The sequence below is a fragment of the Stegodyphus dumicola genome, chromosome 2 (genome assembly GCF_044657685.1).
Source record: "Stegodyphus dumicola isolate Sdum_Otavi_A_Nest chromosome 2, ASM4465768v1".
NCBI lineage: Eukaryota > Metazoa > Arthropoda > Arachnida > Araneae > Eresidae > Stegodyphus > Stegodyphus dumicola.
In genome coordinates, this window is record NC_140769.1 from 169,669,820 (window position 1) to 169,683,528 (window position 13,709).

The following is a 13,709-nucleotide window of genomic DNA, read 5'->3' on the forward strand; positions in this document are numbered from 1 at the left end:
ATACAATACAAATGAAGGATTACCTAAGACATATGATGAAGCTATAGAATCTGCTGAAAGTGAATTCTGGCTACAAGCAATGACAGAAGAATTGAGTTCAATGGAGGCTAATGAAGTGTGGGAATTAGTTGAAAGACCCATCGATATAAAAGTTATTCAAAACCGCTGGATATTCTCTAAAAGGGATGAAAAGGGTAATTTAGAAACAATTTACAAAGCAAGACTAGTAGCGACCTGATTTAATCAAAGAAAAGGAATTGATTATGAAGATGGATTTAGCCCAATAATGAGACTTGCAACCAACAACAATGAACATTACTATCGATTGCAGTTTACAAAAACTACAAAATAAGATTTTTCGATGTAAAAACTGCATATTTAAATGGATACTTGGATAAACCAATTTACATGGAACAACCACCTGACTTTATATCAGATCCGAACAAAGTATATCTTGTAAACAAAAGTATATATGGATTACCACAATCAGGAAAATGCTGGTATGAGGAATTAAGTTCTTAAAGAAAAGAATTTAACTAAAGTCAGATCCGTGTGTTTATATTTATAAAGATAAGATCAAATATTTTATCATAGCAGTATATGTGGATGACTTAATGGTGATTGGAAATTCAAATTCTGAGATAAATGACATCATCTCTCAACTATCTAAATCGTTCACATTACGAGAAGTCACTCAAACACAAAAATTTTTAGGAATAGACATCCGGCAAGAATCTGGAAAACTTATACTCAGTCAAGAAAACTATATAACTAAAATCTTAAAAAACTTTGAAATGGATGAATGTAAACCTATCAAGACTCCAGGAATATTGGGTGAAAATCTTGATGACATAGCATCTTCACCACCTGTGTCGAAGACAAAATATCAAGAAGCATTAAATTCATTGATGTACTTAGCAACAGGCACAAGGCCAGACTTAGCTTTTGCAGTAAGTAATTTGTCAAGATATAATCAAGATCCCAGAGAGAAACACTGGAAAACTGTAAAGAGGATATTTAGATATATTAAAGGAACACAAAATACTTGTTTAGTGTATACTTCAGACAATGGGAAATTAAATGCTACATCAGATGCAAGTTGGTGTACCACTGAAGATGGAAAATCATTTGGAGGTTATTTCATTAAATTAGGCAAAAATTTCATAAATTGGAAGTGCAACAAACAAAGAATAGTTGCTCTATCTACAATGGAAGCTGAACTTTTAGCATTCTCCGAATGTGCATGTGAAGTTAAATGGTACATCTTTTTACTTGAAGAATTGGGTCAAGATGATCTAATTGACAAACCAATAGGAATTAAAACAGAGTGTCAGGCATTATTAGATTGGATTAAAAAACCAAAATAAAGTAGCAGTTCAAGGCACATTAATAGAAAATATTTCTTTGTTAAGGATGAATATGAAATGAATCAAATCATTCCTCAGTTTGTGTGTTCACAAAATCAAGAAGCGGATATTTTAACAAAGTATCTACCTAGGTTGAAATTAAAAGATGAACTATTAAAGTATGGACATGACTGATTAAAATTATATCTTTAAATACAAATAAGGGGGGAATTGATAGTATTTGTTTATAAAGCATAATTTTAAATTTTAATATTTTGGCAACATTGATATTAAATTGTAAAAAGAATGAGTTAAAAATGTATCTGGAAGAGAGAGTTTTTTATTATGATGGTTTGGTAGAATGTGGTAAGATTTCTTATGTCTGATTTTCTTTAATAAAGTTTTCTTTTTGTATATTGCCATAATGTATTTTTGTTAGAAGTGGATGATTCTTTTGAGAATGTTATATATATGCGAATCTTAAATAACCAACAATGTGTATGCCTTTATCTTGAGACCTAACTAGAAAAGACATATATCATCACAGAGATGTACATAATATTTTAACTAAAGTAACATTAAATATTACCGTTCGCAAAAAATTCATGTATATTTCAGAAGAACAGTAATTGACAAAATCATAAATCCATACACAGTGTGAGAGCATTTCAGCAAAAATAAATTATACAGTTTATTTTTCTTAAATATTAGTTGGTATAAAATTAATATAAAATAATTCTTCCTTCAGTTTATATAAAATTAATTTATTAAGTTAACCGTTGTAATTTATTATAGTACAAATTTAACAAATTCCGTTACACTGTATTTTTATTTGCTCATAATTCTAAGTTTGAGACCTGAAAAAAAAAAAAAAGTCGGGAATCTTAGTTACAAAAATCACAATCTATACTCATCGATGGTCATTTTTCCCTCACAAGAAATTCCTAAGCACGAAAAGGGGGGGCCTCCGAAGATTGTGAGTTGCTGAGAAGAACGGACTACTGATAAGGAATGTGGCGTCTCTACGGAATAGTTACGAAGAAAAGAACCACATGACCTGCTACTATTACCAACTATTGTATAATGTTAGAATCTTCTGAAAGATAATAAATAAAGAAATTTAATGGCACTCTAGTGATAGAGAAACAGATATTGTATAGAGAACAGAATGTTACTTATCTGAATATTCCGTGTCAGGGCCTCTTTTGGATTTCTCGTGTTGATAGTGAACAGCTAAGAAAACACCTGAAGTTTCGAAGAAGCGAAGTTTCCTTTTTCAATTTGATAAATGAGATACTGCATAGGAAAGGTGCATTAAACTTTTTTAGAGAGTTGAAAACATTTACTTAAACACTTATTTAAAAAATTTCGGAGCTATGTTTAGACACTGTCTCCAGCTTTCGTGATCGCAGCGCCACCCCCTGTGCTTGACTGGCTCGAACCGAACTACCAGTGTTCAGCGTTTTCACCGCTCGACCGCTGGTGGGCTTAGTAGCAAGTGTACATGGTGGAGGAGGAGTTATGGTATTGGTATCAATGGCACATTCAAGTGTTGGTAATATAGAGTTTGTAGATGGTATAATGGATCAGTAATAAATACTTTGACATCTTGAAGTGAAATTTGGCATTGTCAGCACAAAATTTTAATATACAAAATAGTTTTAAATTCTACCAGGACAATGATCTAAAGCATACTGCACACAGTGTCAGACTCTACTTGTTATATAAGTGTCCAGAAGTAATTATGGTACCACCGCAATCGCCAGATCTTAATCTTGCTGAATATATTTGGCAGGAACTAGAATCAAGAATTCAAAAACAGAGCATATCTTTATGACAGCAACTGAAAGCAGTGATTCAAGAGGAGTGGCATAATGTAATTCCAGAAATAACAAAACAACAACCAAAAAAAAAACTTGCAGAGTCAATGCCCAAAAGATTAAATGAAGTGAACAAGTGTAAAGGCAAAATTAAAATAAAAGCCTTTCTTTTTGTTTTAATTTAGTTTTTGTGTTCATTAAAGATTACAAAAAATCAAAGTGCCAATCATTCTTGTGAGCCAATGTAAGTCTGTTAGGAATTCATCCTTTAGTGCTTCTGTGGTATACTGAAACTTTAATAAATATAAATGTAAATAATAAAAAAGGTGTGATCTGCAAGATGTCATAAGATATTTTCAATTAACAATAGATCTCATATACATATTTTCAATTAACAATAGATTCATATAATATTACTAATATACATCTTACCAAAAATCATCAATCAGGTAAAAATATATTAAAACTATTCCTGTCAAAATATAATTTTATAAAAACATGACTTTCAGTGGAGAAAATGAGCATTTATACACTAAATGTATTATCTCAGATAACTTTTAAAACAATATTTGTTCAGAATTGGTATGAATACTTTAAACAATATCTTCAGATTAAAATTTAAGCATACAGTTAAAATACTTTTTGAAAAGAGAAAATGTATGATTAAAGAGCCTGAAAATCTTTTCAAGAATCTGCAAGATCATGTGTTGTTTAAAAAATAAGAACACAATCAAGTGGATATTTCACAGAAATCTTATGAATGAAAACTGTAAATACAGTAAAACATGGTGGATTTACTCGTATATAGTTTAGTAACAAAATATAAAACTAGAATTAAGAGTTCAGAAAACTACATCTTGACGGACTAAAATATTTCAACTGTCAACCTTTCAACCTTCATTTCAGCTGTCAGTTCAATGCAAAAGAAGACTGCAAAAAAATACAAAATGTGTTTGAATGTATTTTACAAACCCAATATAATAATTTACGGATTATTAATTGCAAAATATATGTAATTTATTTTTTATTATTTTTAATTTACATCAACTTCCTATTTAAATAAAATACGAATGTCTGTGTTCTATGGATGACTTATATGCAAATTTTGAACGTACCAAAATATTATTCATAAGTTAAGAAATGTGAGTCAGTTCTTGTTTAAAATTTAACTTGTTTCTTTTAAATTTAACATTAACAGAATTAATTTCTCGTAAAATTGGTAACCGTCGTTAATAGATATTCAAATAGTAAGCACTTGTGAAAGCATCTATCGATACTGAGTTGAACTGCGGTGCTTAACCACCAGGGTTAAGGCTCCTCTAAACCAGGCTGAATCACTAACTTTTCTCTCTTGGCGAGGGAGGGACCGCGCTACCAATTTTGGCGCGTTTATCGCACACGCTGGCTGAATGTCTGCTGTTTTTTTAAAGATTTATTTTATAGACGCGCGGCATTCAGCGCACGTAAACTTTTCGGATAATTTATTAATTCTCGAATAGTATATAGACGTTTTCACTTAAATAAAAATTTCGCGTATATTTTGTAAACATATTCAAAATAACTTATTCTTTAGATGTTTCAGTTTTGTTAGCAGACTAAAATAAATAAGATATGAATAAAAACTTTCAATAGTGTCAAATGGGGAAATAGTTAAAGCGTAGAGTGTGCAAATAAATTTATCTTAATGACATTTTAACAAAAATTTCCATAAAAACACTAAATTCATACTAAAAAAATAACTTAAGAATATGTTGTCATTTTAGTCTGAGGTATATGGAAATAATTGTGCAAGACTCTGAAGAAACACTTTCTTTTAAATGTGTGAAATATTTCATAACATATATGGAAGAAGAAAGTACAGCATTCTGTGTTTTGGATGATTTTCACCAAATGTAATATAAATACGAACTAGAAACCGTAATAAAAAGTCCTTCCTCTCCAATCAGATCACCTTTGTGTTGCATTGTATTTGTAATACTTCTAAAAATCCAATTTTTACCTAAATTAAAAAACAGTTATTCCATAAAAGATAATAAATTTGAACGTATATAGAATGAATTTTGTAATTTGAGTTATGTTACAAAATAATTCCTAGTTTATATATTTTATACTAATAATTTAGATAAAACCTGTCCAATTTAAGAATGTGTGTTAACCACATTCTTAAATTGTAAAAGGACGACTTAACCCCACGTAATTCATTTCAAAGCATAAAATAGCTTATTTTCTAATATTCAAAATTTCTAATAGTCATAAAATAGCTTATTTCTATCTTTCATAAGCTTATTTTCTATTTTACACAGCAACAGCATTTTCATGCAGTCAAGGTTTTTTAATTGCTAGTTATTATACATAATACTTAATTTTTAACACATTCTTATTAGAAAGCATAACTAAGAAACTTCTTTTTAAAGCACCACAGTGATTGCAATGAATGTCGTTAAATTTACAAAAGTATTGAAGATATATTGAACAGCATTATAACAAGAAACTACTGTACAAAATATGTAAATTTAGCATAATTTCTTTTTTAGTATTTGCATAGTTTCCTCCAAATGAACCTTAATGGGAAGTTATCTTGCAAAAATTTAAAAGTATTAAAATGGCCTCTATTTAAGATGTAACTGCATTTATAATTATTTTGTAATTGTGAATAGATTATATTATTGCAATTAGATTATGCACTTACAACATAATTGCATAAAGTAATGAAATTAAGAGTTCACAGATACAATGTAATATAATTACAATGCAATTATCTAAATTGTAATTATAATCACTTATTTAATACCACAATATTATTATAATCACAATGTAATTTAAATTGGGTACTATATTTGTATACCCTCCACTCAAATGGAGGTACTGATAAGCCTGGAAGTTATTATCAACAAAAAGCCTGTTCAGGACAGTTTGATGACAATTTCCACCGGGCGAAAAGTACATTCTTAAGCCCAGGCAAATCATGACAATAAAAATCATTTAGTCTCATGATTCACTATATTTCAAACCCTAAATTTGAATTCTGCACCAAATTATTTACCTATATTTTAACATACTTTATGAATTATTAGAAGCGATATGGCAAATATCTTCTAAAAATAACTGTAAAATATTTGTATCCATTAATTGATTCAGATACACACTTTTATTATTTAAGTATATCAAAATAACAGTTTCATGTTCCTGAAATACAAAAATTATGAAAAAAGTTAAAAGTAATATTCTTAGAAGCATATGATATTAGTCACCAGCTGCAAAATAGTTGATTTTTTGCCCTAAATACAAGTTTATTACACAGTAGTCAAATGTGTAACTTAATAACATGTTATATAAAAAATTAATGATAATAAGTTTATCAGAAATGAATTAATTCTGCAAACAAACTTTCTGCATTTGAAAATTTTCTACACCTGACGGGAGAAAGAGATCTAGTAAAATTAGATTTATTATAACTTCAGTTGGACCAAATACCTTCTCTCTATATATATGCATCACTAAAGAAATAAATAAAATTATCATGCTTAAAAAACAGATGTACCATACCAGTTTTTTTCCCCTTGTTACCCTTTACATTGAGAAATAACAAACAGTACAATGCTGAAAAATACTATCCTTGAAATTTTGTTTAAATGAAGAAACACACACCATCTTTTTATTTAAGCATTACACTTCAAAAACAGATACACATACCAATTTATTTTCACTAGCCTTTATACTGATAACATGCCATATAAAAATGAAAAGAATTATCCTTGAAATTTAGATAAAATGAAGTAACACAATGGGAAAATTTATGCACATGGACAACTTTTCTCTATTGCATGTTGTCTGACATGATCCACAAGTGCCTAAAAATGTATCCAAAGAAACACATTTCAATATTAACAAAAAATTGTTCACAGATTAAAATTCATTTATTTCATACCAGTATTATAAAGATCATGCATGAAACAAATCTGCTTTCCCATACTTTTAAGTAAAACTTAACTGAAATTTTATACTGGAAAATATGCTATATTTCTATATATTAGAAACAAGAAAATAATACCATAATAATATACTCATAGCCTAGCAGAAAGTAACATATATAACATCAAACACAGAAATTTATATACTCGTAGCCTAGGAAAAAGTAATACATATTACATAAAACACATAAATTATTTAATATAAAACATACATACCTTCTAAAATTATTTTACTTTTTGTTTCTTATTGGCCGATGCTGATGAATATGAAACGTTATGGGCTCTTTTGTTGATAAGATGCTGTGTAAGGCCTTTGCATCTAGTAATAAAAAAATTATCAATAATTACTTTCTTAAGATTACAGCATTTTGGCATGGCCACATGCGTACATTTATCAATTATTCTTTCAACTAATTCTTTTGTGATGGCTGATTGTAAACGAAGGAGTACATCTTTACATTTTTGAAATTCTCGTTCAGCTTCCCTACATATTCGATACATTCCTGAAGAGATGACCTTCAGTCCACCTTTATTGCTGTGTTTTGTAAGAATTGTGCGATGCTCGGGTATGTCAGGTTCCAGCATGTCCTCTGAAATGGTCATAGCTGTTTTACAATTTTCACATATGCTTTTTTTTTTCAACAACTTATTATATATGGCTCCTGCGATGTAATGTATATCATTTTCTTCCACAGCTGGGGGCAAGCGACGTTTCACTGCCACTGCAGAAGAGGTAGATGGCACTACAGAATTGGAGATAGGATGCAAGACCTCCTTTCTGATAGCAACCTCTAATTCAGAAGCATCAAAGAGGCTGTGGTCACTTTCAGAACAATAATTTGGATTATTGATATCCGAAATGAACTGTGATAGGCACACTAATTTCAGTGCTCTCTTGGCTTGCAAAGGAGTAGGCTTTGCACCCGACTTTCGTCTAATCTGTGAAAAGGCATTTTCCAGCGCATCTTGTGTCAACCTGCCTGGTAAGAAAAATGTAAACCCCTCGGAAAATAATTCTTTTGAGAGTTTCACAACACTCAATGTGCTCATAATAATGCCAGTTTGAAATGGCTTCCATGCTTTTCCAAACTGAACAGTTTCAGTCACATGAATGAATTTCAATAAAATATTCAATTTCTCATCTTGATTTTTGATAGTGATGCCTTTTTTTGGATGCCTTGCAGTCATAATTGTAAACCATTCTGCTACAAGTCTCAGCCACCATGCAGAAGTTAATGCTTCTTTTGCAACTTAGTGTAAAATAACTGCTTTTTCAATAGCAGCAGCTGTTTTTACAGAAAACAATTGCACAGCAGATGCCACATTCATCGAGGAAAAGTGTGTTGGGAAGAGATGAACTCTGTTCAAGTGATGTAGAGATCTCAGGGCAGCATCTGATTCTATCTCACTTGACCAGAGTCGTTTCACATACACTGAAGATACTTGTTTTTAATGTTTTGCTATAACATTAAAAACAACTAAAATAAAACTTTATATTTCTTGCTATAGTGCTCTTACAATAGATAAGAAAATAAGAGTTCACTACACCCAACTTTTAAGATACTAGGCCGATAAATACATTTATAATTAGAGCAGACTATGATTCTTGTTATAATTGTAGTAATGTTTATTGCTCTAACTGAAATATTTAATTTTTAATTCTCTAATCATTCAAAACATAGCTCTAATTTCGGAGCACAGTGCCAACATGCATTTTAAAAAGCATCAAGGCCAGTTTAAACGACTATTTTTTAAATTACATTGGCACAGACATATCCAATTAAAGTTATTAAAAACTCTAGAACGTAGTTCAGTAGCTTTCTGAATTTGTAGGCAATTTTTTATTTAGAGATGACAACACAAAATAACGCTTCAGAAAATATTATTTATCATGTATAAAAATCTGTTTTGTAACACAGATCAGTAATAACTGTTTATCAATGTCATGAGGATTTAATTTGAGGAGATCACATTCTTTAGAAGTATCAAATTCATGAAAGAATTTTGGCTTGGCCTTTGAAATTCATCATTACAGGCAGATTTATTTGATTGTTATGCATGCATTAAACACTACACATGCATTAAAAACACTACACATGCATTAAAAACACTACAATTATTTTTGAAAAGTACACATGCAGTTTCACAAGTTTTCTGTGCTTATTTGAATGTTCTGCATTCATTTCTAAATCTTTACTCTTATTATCTTTTTAAAATTGCCAAATTGTATAATACTGTGATTATAAATATATGGTACTTGCAATTATTGAAGTCAGATTATATATATTTTGTCTCATACTATTCAATTTATTCTATTGACTTCAGATGTCAATGTCAAAATTCTGGAAGTTATTTTAACCAAGAAACAGTAGTGGGCACCGTGCATAAGCAACTCATCTAACTTTTTAACAACAGTGATTATAAAGAAAAAAATTATATATCATTCCAACGATATTGCAACTATAGTATAATGTTACATATATCTTTAGCAAACATTCAGATTTTATCTTGACATTCCAAATTATTATTTATTTTTTAATAAATTTCAATATGCTAATGATTTTCATGTTACATTAGTATAAATTCCACAATTAGCACAGGAAAACAAAATCTGCGCTTTATATTAGGAGAGAAATTTCTTTTCCACATTCAAAACATCCACATTGGCGATGTTTGGCGACGGGTACATTAACCCTAGACTAATTTAATTATAGCTATTATTACAGAAATTAGCAGATACTCAGGTTATTGTACACAAGAATTTCACTTTACTTGCACATTATAAACATCAGAGAAGATATAAACTCTAAATGAAGGCGTAATTAACATTATACTTACTAAGCAAAGTTCAGCGCCTGGACCAGGTTTCCAATTGTCTCTTCGGCAATTATTTACCCATATTTTTCTTCATTTTTAGGAAATTCTACCAATGTATGACCTTTCCGTGAATGATTTGAACAATTAATAGCTGCACATCCGCCCATTTTACACAAAAAAACACAAAAAATTGTTGCACCGTAACTACACAGCCGCCATTAAATCTCCCACTTGGGATCGCGAATGCCTGATGATTCAGCCTGGTATATAGGAGCCTTAACCAGGGTGCCTGGGCGCCATAGCCCTACCCCTCATCGAATAACATGATAAAAGTTTCGAATTATGAGAAATGTAACTGAATGTGCTAAATAATTAAATGAGCAAGAGTTTAAATTCATAATTGCTAATAGTTAAATACATATTTTTTCCTTAAGTACCTAATTACTAATCCATACATAATTAACTATTTTTTAACAACTATTTCACAGAAGAATACATGTACACACAAGAGAAACAAAATACGAAGTGCGACGCCTTAGTGCCACTAGTAAAAAAAAAAAAAAAAAAAAAAAAAGAACAATATACAATAAAGAATTTGAGCAACAATTTGCATAACACATATACAAAATTACACATTACTAACATTTAGGATCGCCCTTGGGCGCTTACTGAAATTGGGGTCCCTAGTATCATAACAATAGTTAACAACCACAGGATTGTTCAGAAGTTCCTGTTTATCATAAAATGCCCTAGATAGGCAGCAATAAAAATCACAAAGATCCTCTATTCTTAACTCTTTACGAATTCGGCTATTCCGAATGTACCAGGGGGCATTACATATCATACGCAATACCCCGTTTTGGGCAGCTTGTAACTGCCTTCTCAAACTTTTGCACGAGTATGCCCAGACGGGGCATGCATAACTAAGAATTGGACGCAACATGGTTTTGTAAATGAGCAACTTATTATCAATAGATAGAACACTGTTTCGAGCAATTAAGGGGAAGAGTGAAGCTTTACTAGCTCGAAACTTCCTGAGAATATGTGTAACGTGTGGGTTCCATGTAAGAGATTTACTGAGGATCACCCCAAGATAAGGGACCTGCTTGACCCAGGGAATGTCCATACATTTGCAGGTGAGTCGGGAAATTCTTCTTAGTAGTAAACAGTATGGCATGTGTCTTGTCGGCATTCACTTCGACTTTCCATTTGGTCAGCCAAGTCTCTAGCGAGTGGATGTGGTGTTGTAGCTGTTGTATTGCTAAACTAACAAATGCACTTTGCGTAAGGATTGCTGTGTCGTCTGCATACATGGCTAGTGTTGTGTTGTGTGTAGTGGGGATGTCGTTCACGTAAATATTGAATAGGGTAGGGCCCAGAAGGGATCCCTGTGGAACACCAGCCCGTATGGGCCGGTTTGTGGATAATGAACCAGAAACATGAACGACAAAGTGTCTACCGGTTAGGTAGGATTTAATTATGTTTGTGATGTAGCCTGGGAGTCCCAGCTTGTGTAATTTGTATATGAGGGCATAGCATCTATCGAAGTAGTCTCACGCATGCTCTCGACTAGAATTTTCTGGATTTTTCATCCGTCTCATAGCAACGGTTTACCGCGAACGTTCTAGTCCTTTCGACACTGGGTTGCGAGAATATAAGAGGCAGCGAAGAATAGCGCAACAGAGACATTGATCCAGTGTATCCGCGAAATTTCAGGTATAACTGCGCTCTGAAAGTGTGTGAACTGTACACGTTTAATATTTACTTAGAGAAATCCGTGTATTCCTGAAGTTTCAGAACTATGGCACTTGCTACATTGTTTGATGATTTTCCGATTTTGGGATGGAATAACAACAGACCGCGTCGAACCAGGCCGTTATTAAATCAGTTATTGGATTCATTGGAAGATCGTATGGATCGTAAAGTTGGCCAAGTATTTCGCCAGTTGCCTGCAATTTTGCTGGAACTTGAAGATGACTACGAACATCAACCGCAAAGTAAGAAAAGGAAAGTGAGATCTGGAGCGTTGTCCGAATACGAACCGAAATCGAAAGTTATGGTATCAACCAAGGACAATCCGCGATTCAATTCACCTATAGATGGCGCTTTCACACATTAGTATGGCGGATAAAACTCGGTATTTTGATTTGTGATCTGACTTCGTACATTCAAAAATGGAGTTACTTAGCTCTTCCGAAATGTTTGATTTTGTTCAAGGAGGCGTAAATTCTCGCTGTATTACTGAAGCAGAGAGCATTTTAAAAAGCTGATCATTTGGTAATGCACGGAATTTTACTTGAAATCAGATGTAAAGTTTTGGCTTTCTATTTAAGGATAAGTTCGGCAGTTTTCGGATAACCGGCTCTTGGCGACCTCGCTACGGCGGCCGGTGGTGGCGATTTCCGCCAAACCCGGCTACCCACCCCGACAACTTTCTGCTGACGTTTAGGTTACTGTAGAATCCGGAGTATCGGGAGGGATTTAGGGAAAACTTCTGTGTGCTCATATTGAAGGTCACGTGACCATTTTTCTTCGCTTCTGCTGCGTGATTAGAAGTTGAGAAGTTTGTCTCCTACTAGATCGGAGCGTAGGTAAATAAATAATAGTGTTAAATGCGAATTAAAACCGATAATTATAAATAAATAATAATGTTAAATGCGAATTAAAACCGATAATTATAAATAAATAATAATTGTAAATTCGAATTAAAACCGATAATTATAAATAAATAGTAATGGTAAATGCGAATTAAAACCGATAATTATAAATAAATAATAATGGTAAATGCGAATTAAAACCGATAATTATAAATAAATAATAATGTTAAATGGGAATTAAAACCGATAATTATAAATAAATAATAATGTAATTAATTATTATTTTTTTATGTTTTTTTCCCTTTTGCTTTTCATTTCTTACATATATACGGATAATTAAATATAATAAGAAGATTAATTATTATTTTTATGTTTTTCCCTTTTGCTTTTCATTTTTTACATATATTGTTCGTAATTGGAGTTTCAATAAAAAAAAATTAAATTCCCTTTTGCTTTTCATTTTTATTTTTAGAATTAAAACGGATAATTAAATAAATGATAAATTATTAATGTAAATAATAAATTAATGTATGTAAATTCGGTGTCTCCTACTTGATCGGAGCGTACGCAAATAAAAAGGCGACCCACCCTTTAAGGAAATGTTCCTCTTTTTGCAATCACAACTCGAAAATTATAAATCAGAGAAGTAACTAGGCAGGATTCTGATACTTAATTTGGAATGAACTTTGCAAGTCATTCCGTAGCGTTTATTTTTTTTCATATCTTGAATCTCTTACTATCATTAAATAAGGACGAAATTGCAGGTTTAAATGTATAGTTCTCACAATGTAATAAACGACAGTACTTGCAACCTGTGCAGTCGCACGAAGAGGCATGGTTAGGGACAGAAAAAGTTTGGATTTAGAAGTACGATTGACATTACCAAATGGCAAAGTTAAAGGCAGATAGATTTTTTTTCTCTGTTATTTACACTAATAAGCGGGAGGGCAAGAACGCCTTTCTAATTGTTATTTGAAATTAAATTTTACAATTTACTTTACTTTTGCTTTTAATTTACTTTCTACAGCATTCAGTACGTAAAACCGTCAATAATAATATAATAATGATAATAAAAATGGTATCACGCAACTAAAAGTATATACGACTTCGTAAATTTCGATAAATTAATTACTGAAAATATTAAGCATATCAGTGGCA

At 31.5% G+C, this 13,709-nt stretch overlaps 2 protein-coding genes and 1 pseudogene across 3 annotated transcripts in view; 2 read left to right on the forward strand and 1 right to left on the reverse strand.

Moving 5' to 3' along the window:
* The first annotated feature begins 614 nt into the window (after positions 1-614).
* Positions 615-1,367, forward strand: LOC146998645 (uncharacterized; annotated as a pseudogene).
* Positions 1,368-6,094: 4,727 nt separating this feature from the next.
* On the reverse strand, positions 6,095-10,222 carry LOC146998646 (uncharacterized). Of its 2 annotated transcripts, XR_015039652.1 has the most exons (3): positions 9,976-10,222; positions 7,354-7,456; positions 6,095-7,017 (listed from the first exon to the last, which is right to left on the reverse strand). XR_015039652.1 is itself a non-coding variant. In XM_085811430.1 (2 exons), the coding sequence occupies exon 1, from the start codon at positions 8,323-8,325 to the stop codon at positions 7,363-7,365; it is 963 nt and encodes a 320-aa protein (XP_085667556.1). In that variant the 5' UTR covers positions 8,326-8,726; the 3' UTR covers positions 6,095-7,017; positions 7,354-7,362. The 2 variants fall into 2 exon arrangements, 1 of the variants encoding a protein (XP_085667556.1); XM_085811430.1 differs by lacking the exon at positions 9,976-10,222 and having other exon boundaries at positions 7,354-8,726.
* A 754-nt stretch (positions 10,223-10,976) lies between these two features.
* LOC118203973 (uncharacterized) overlaps positions 10,977-13,709 on the forward strand; it is a 159,518-nt gene continuing 156,785 nt past the window's right edge. Inside the window, exon 1 of the mRNA XM_085811431.1 lies at positions 10,977-11,090. Within this exon, the coding sequence (XP_085667557.1) occupies positions 10,997-11,090 (94 nt within the window). The 5' untranslated portion in view covers positions 10,977-10,996. The remainder of the gene's footprint in view (positions 11,091-13,709) is intronic.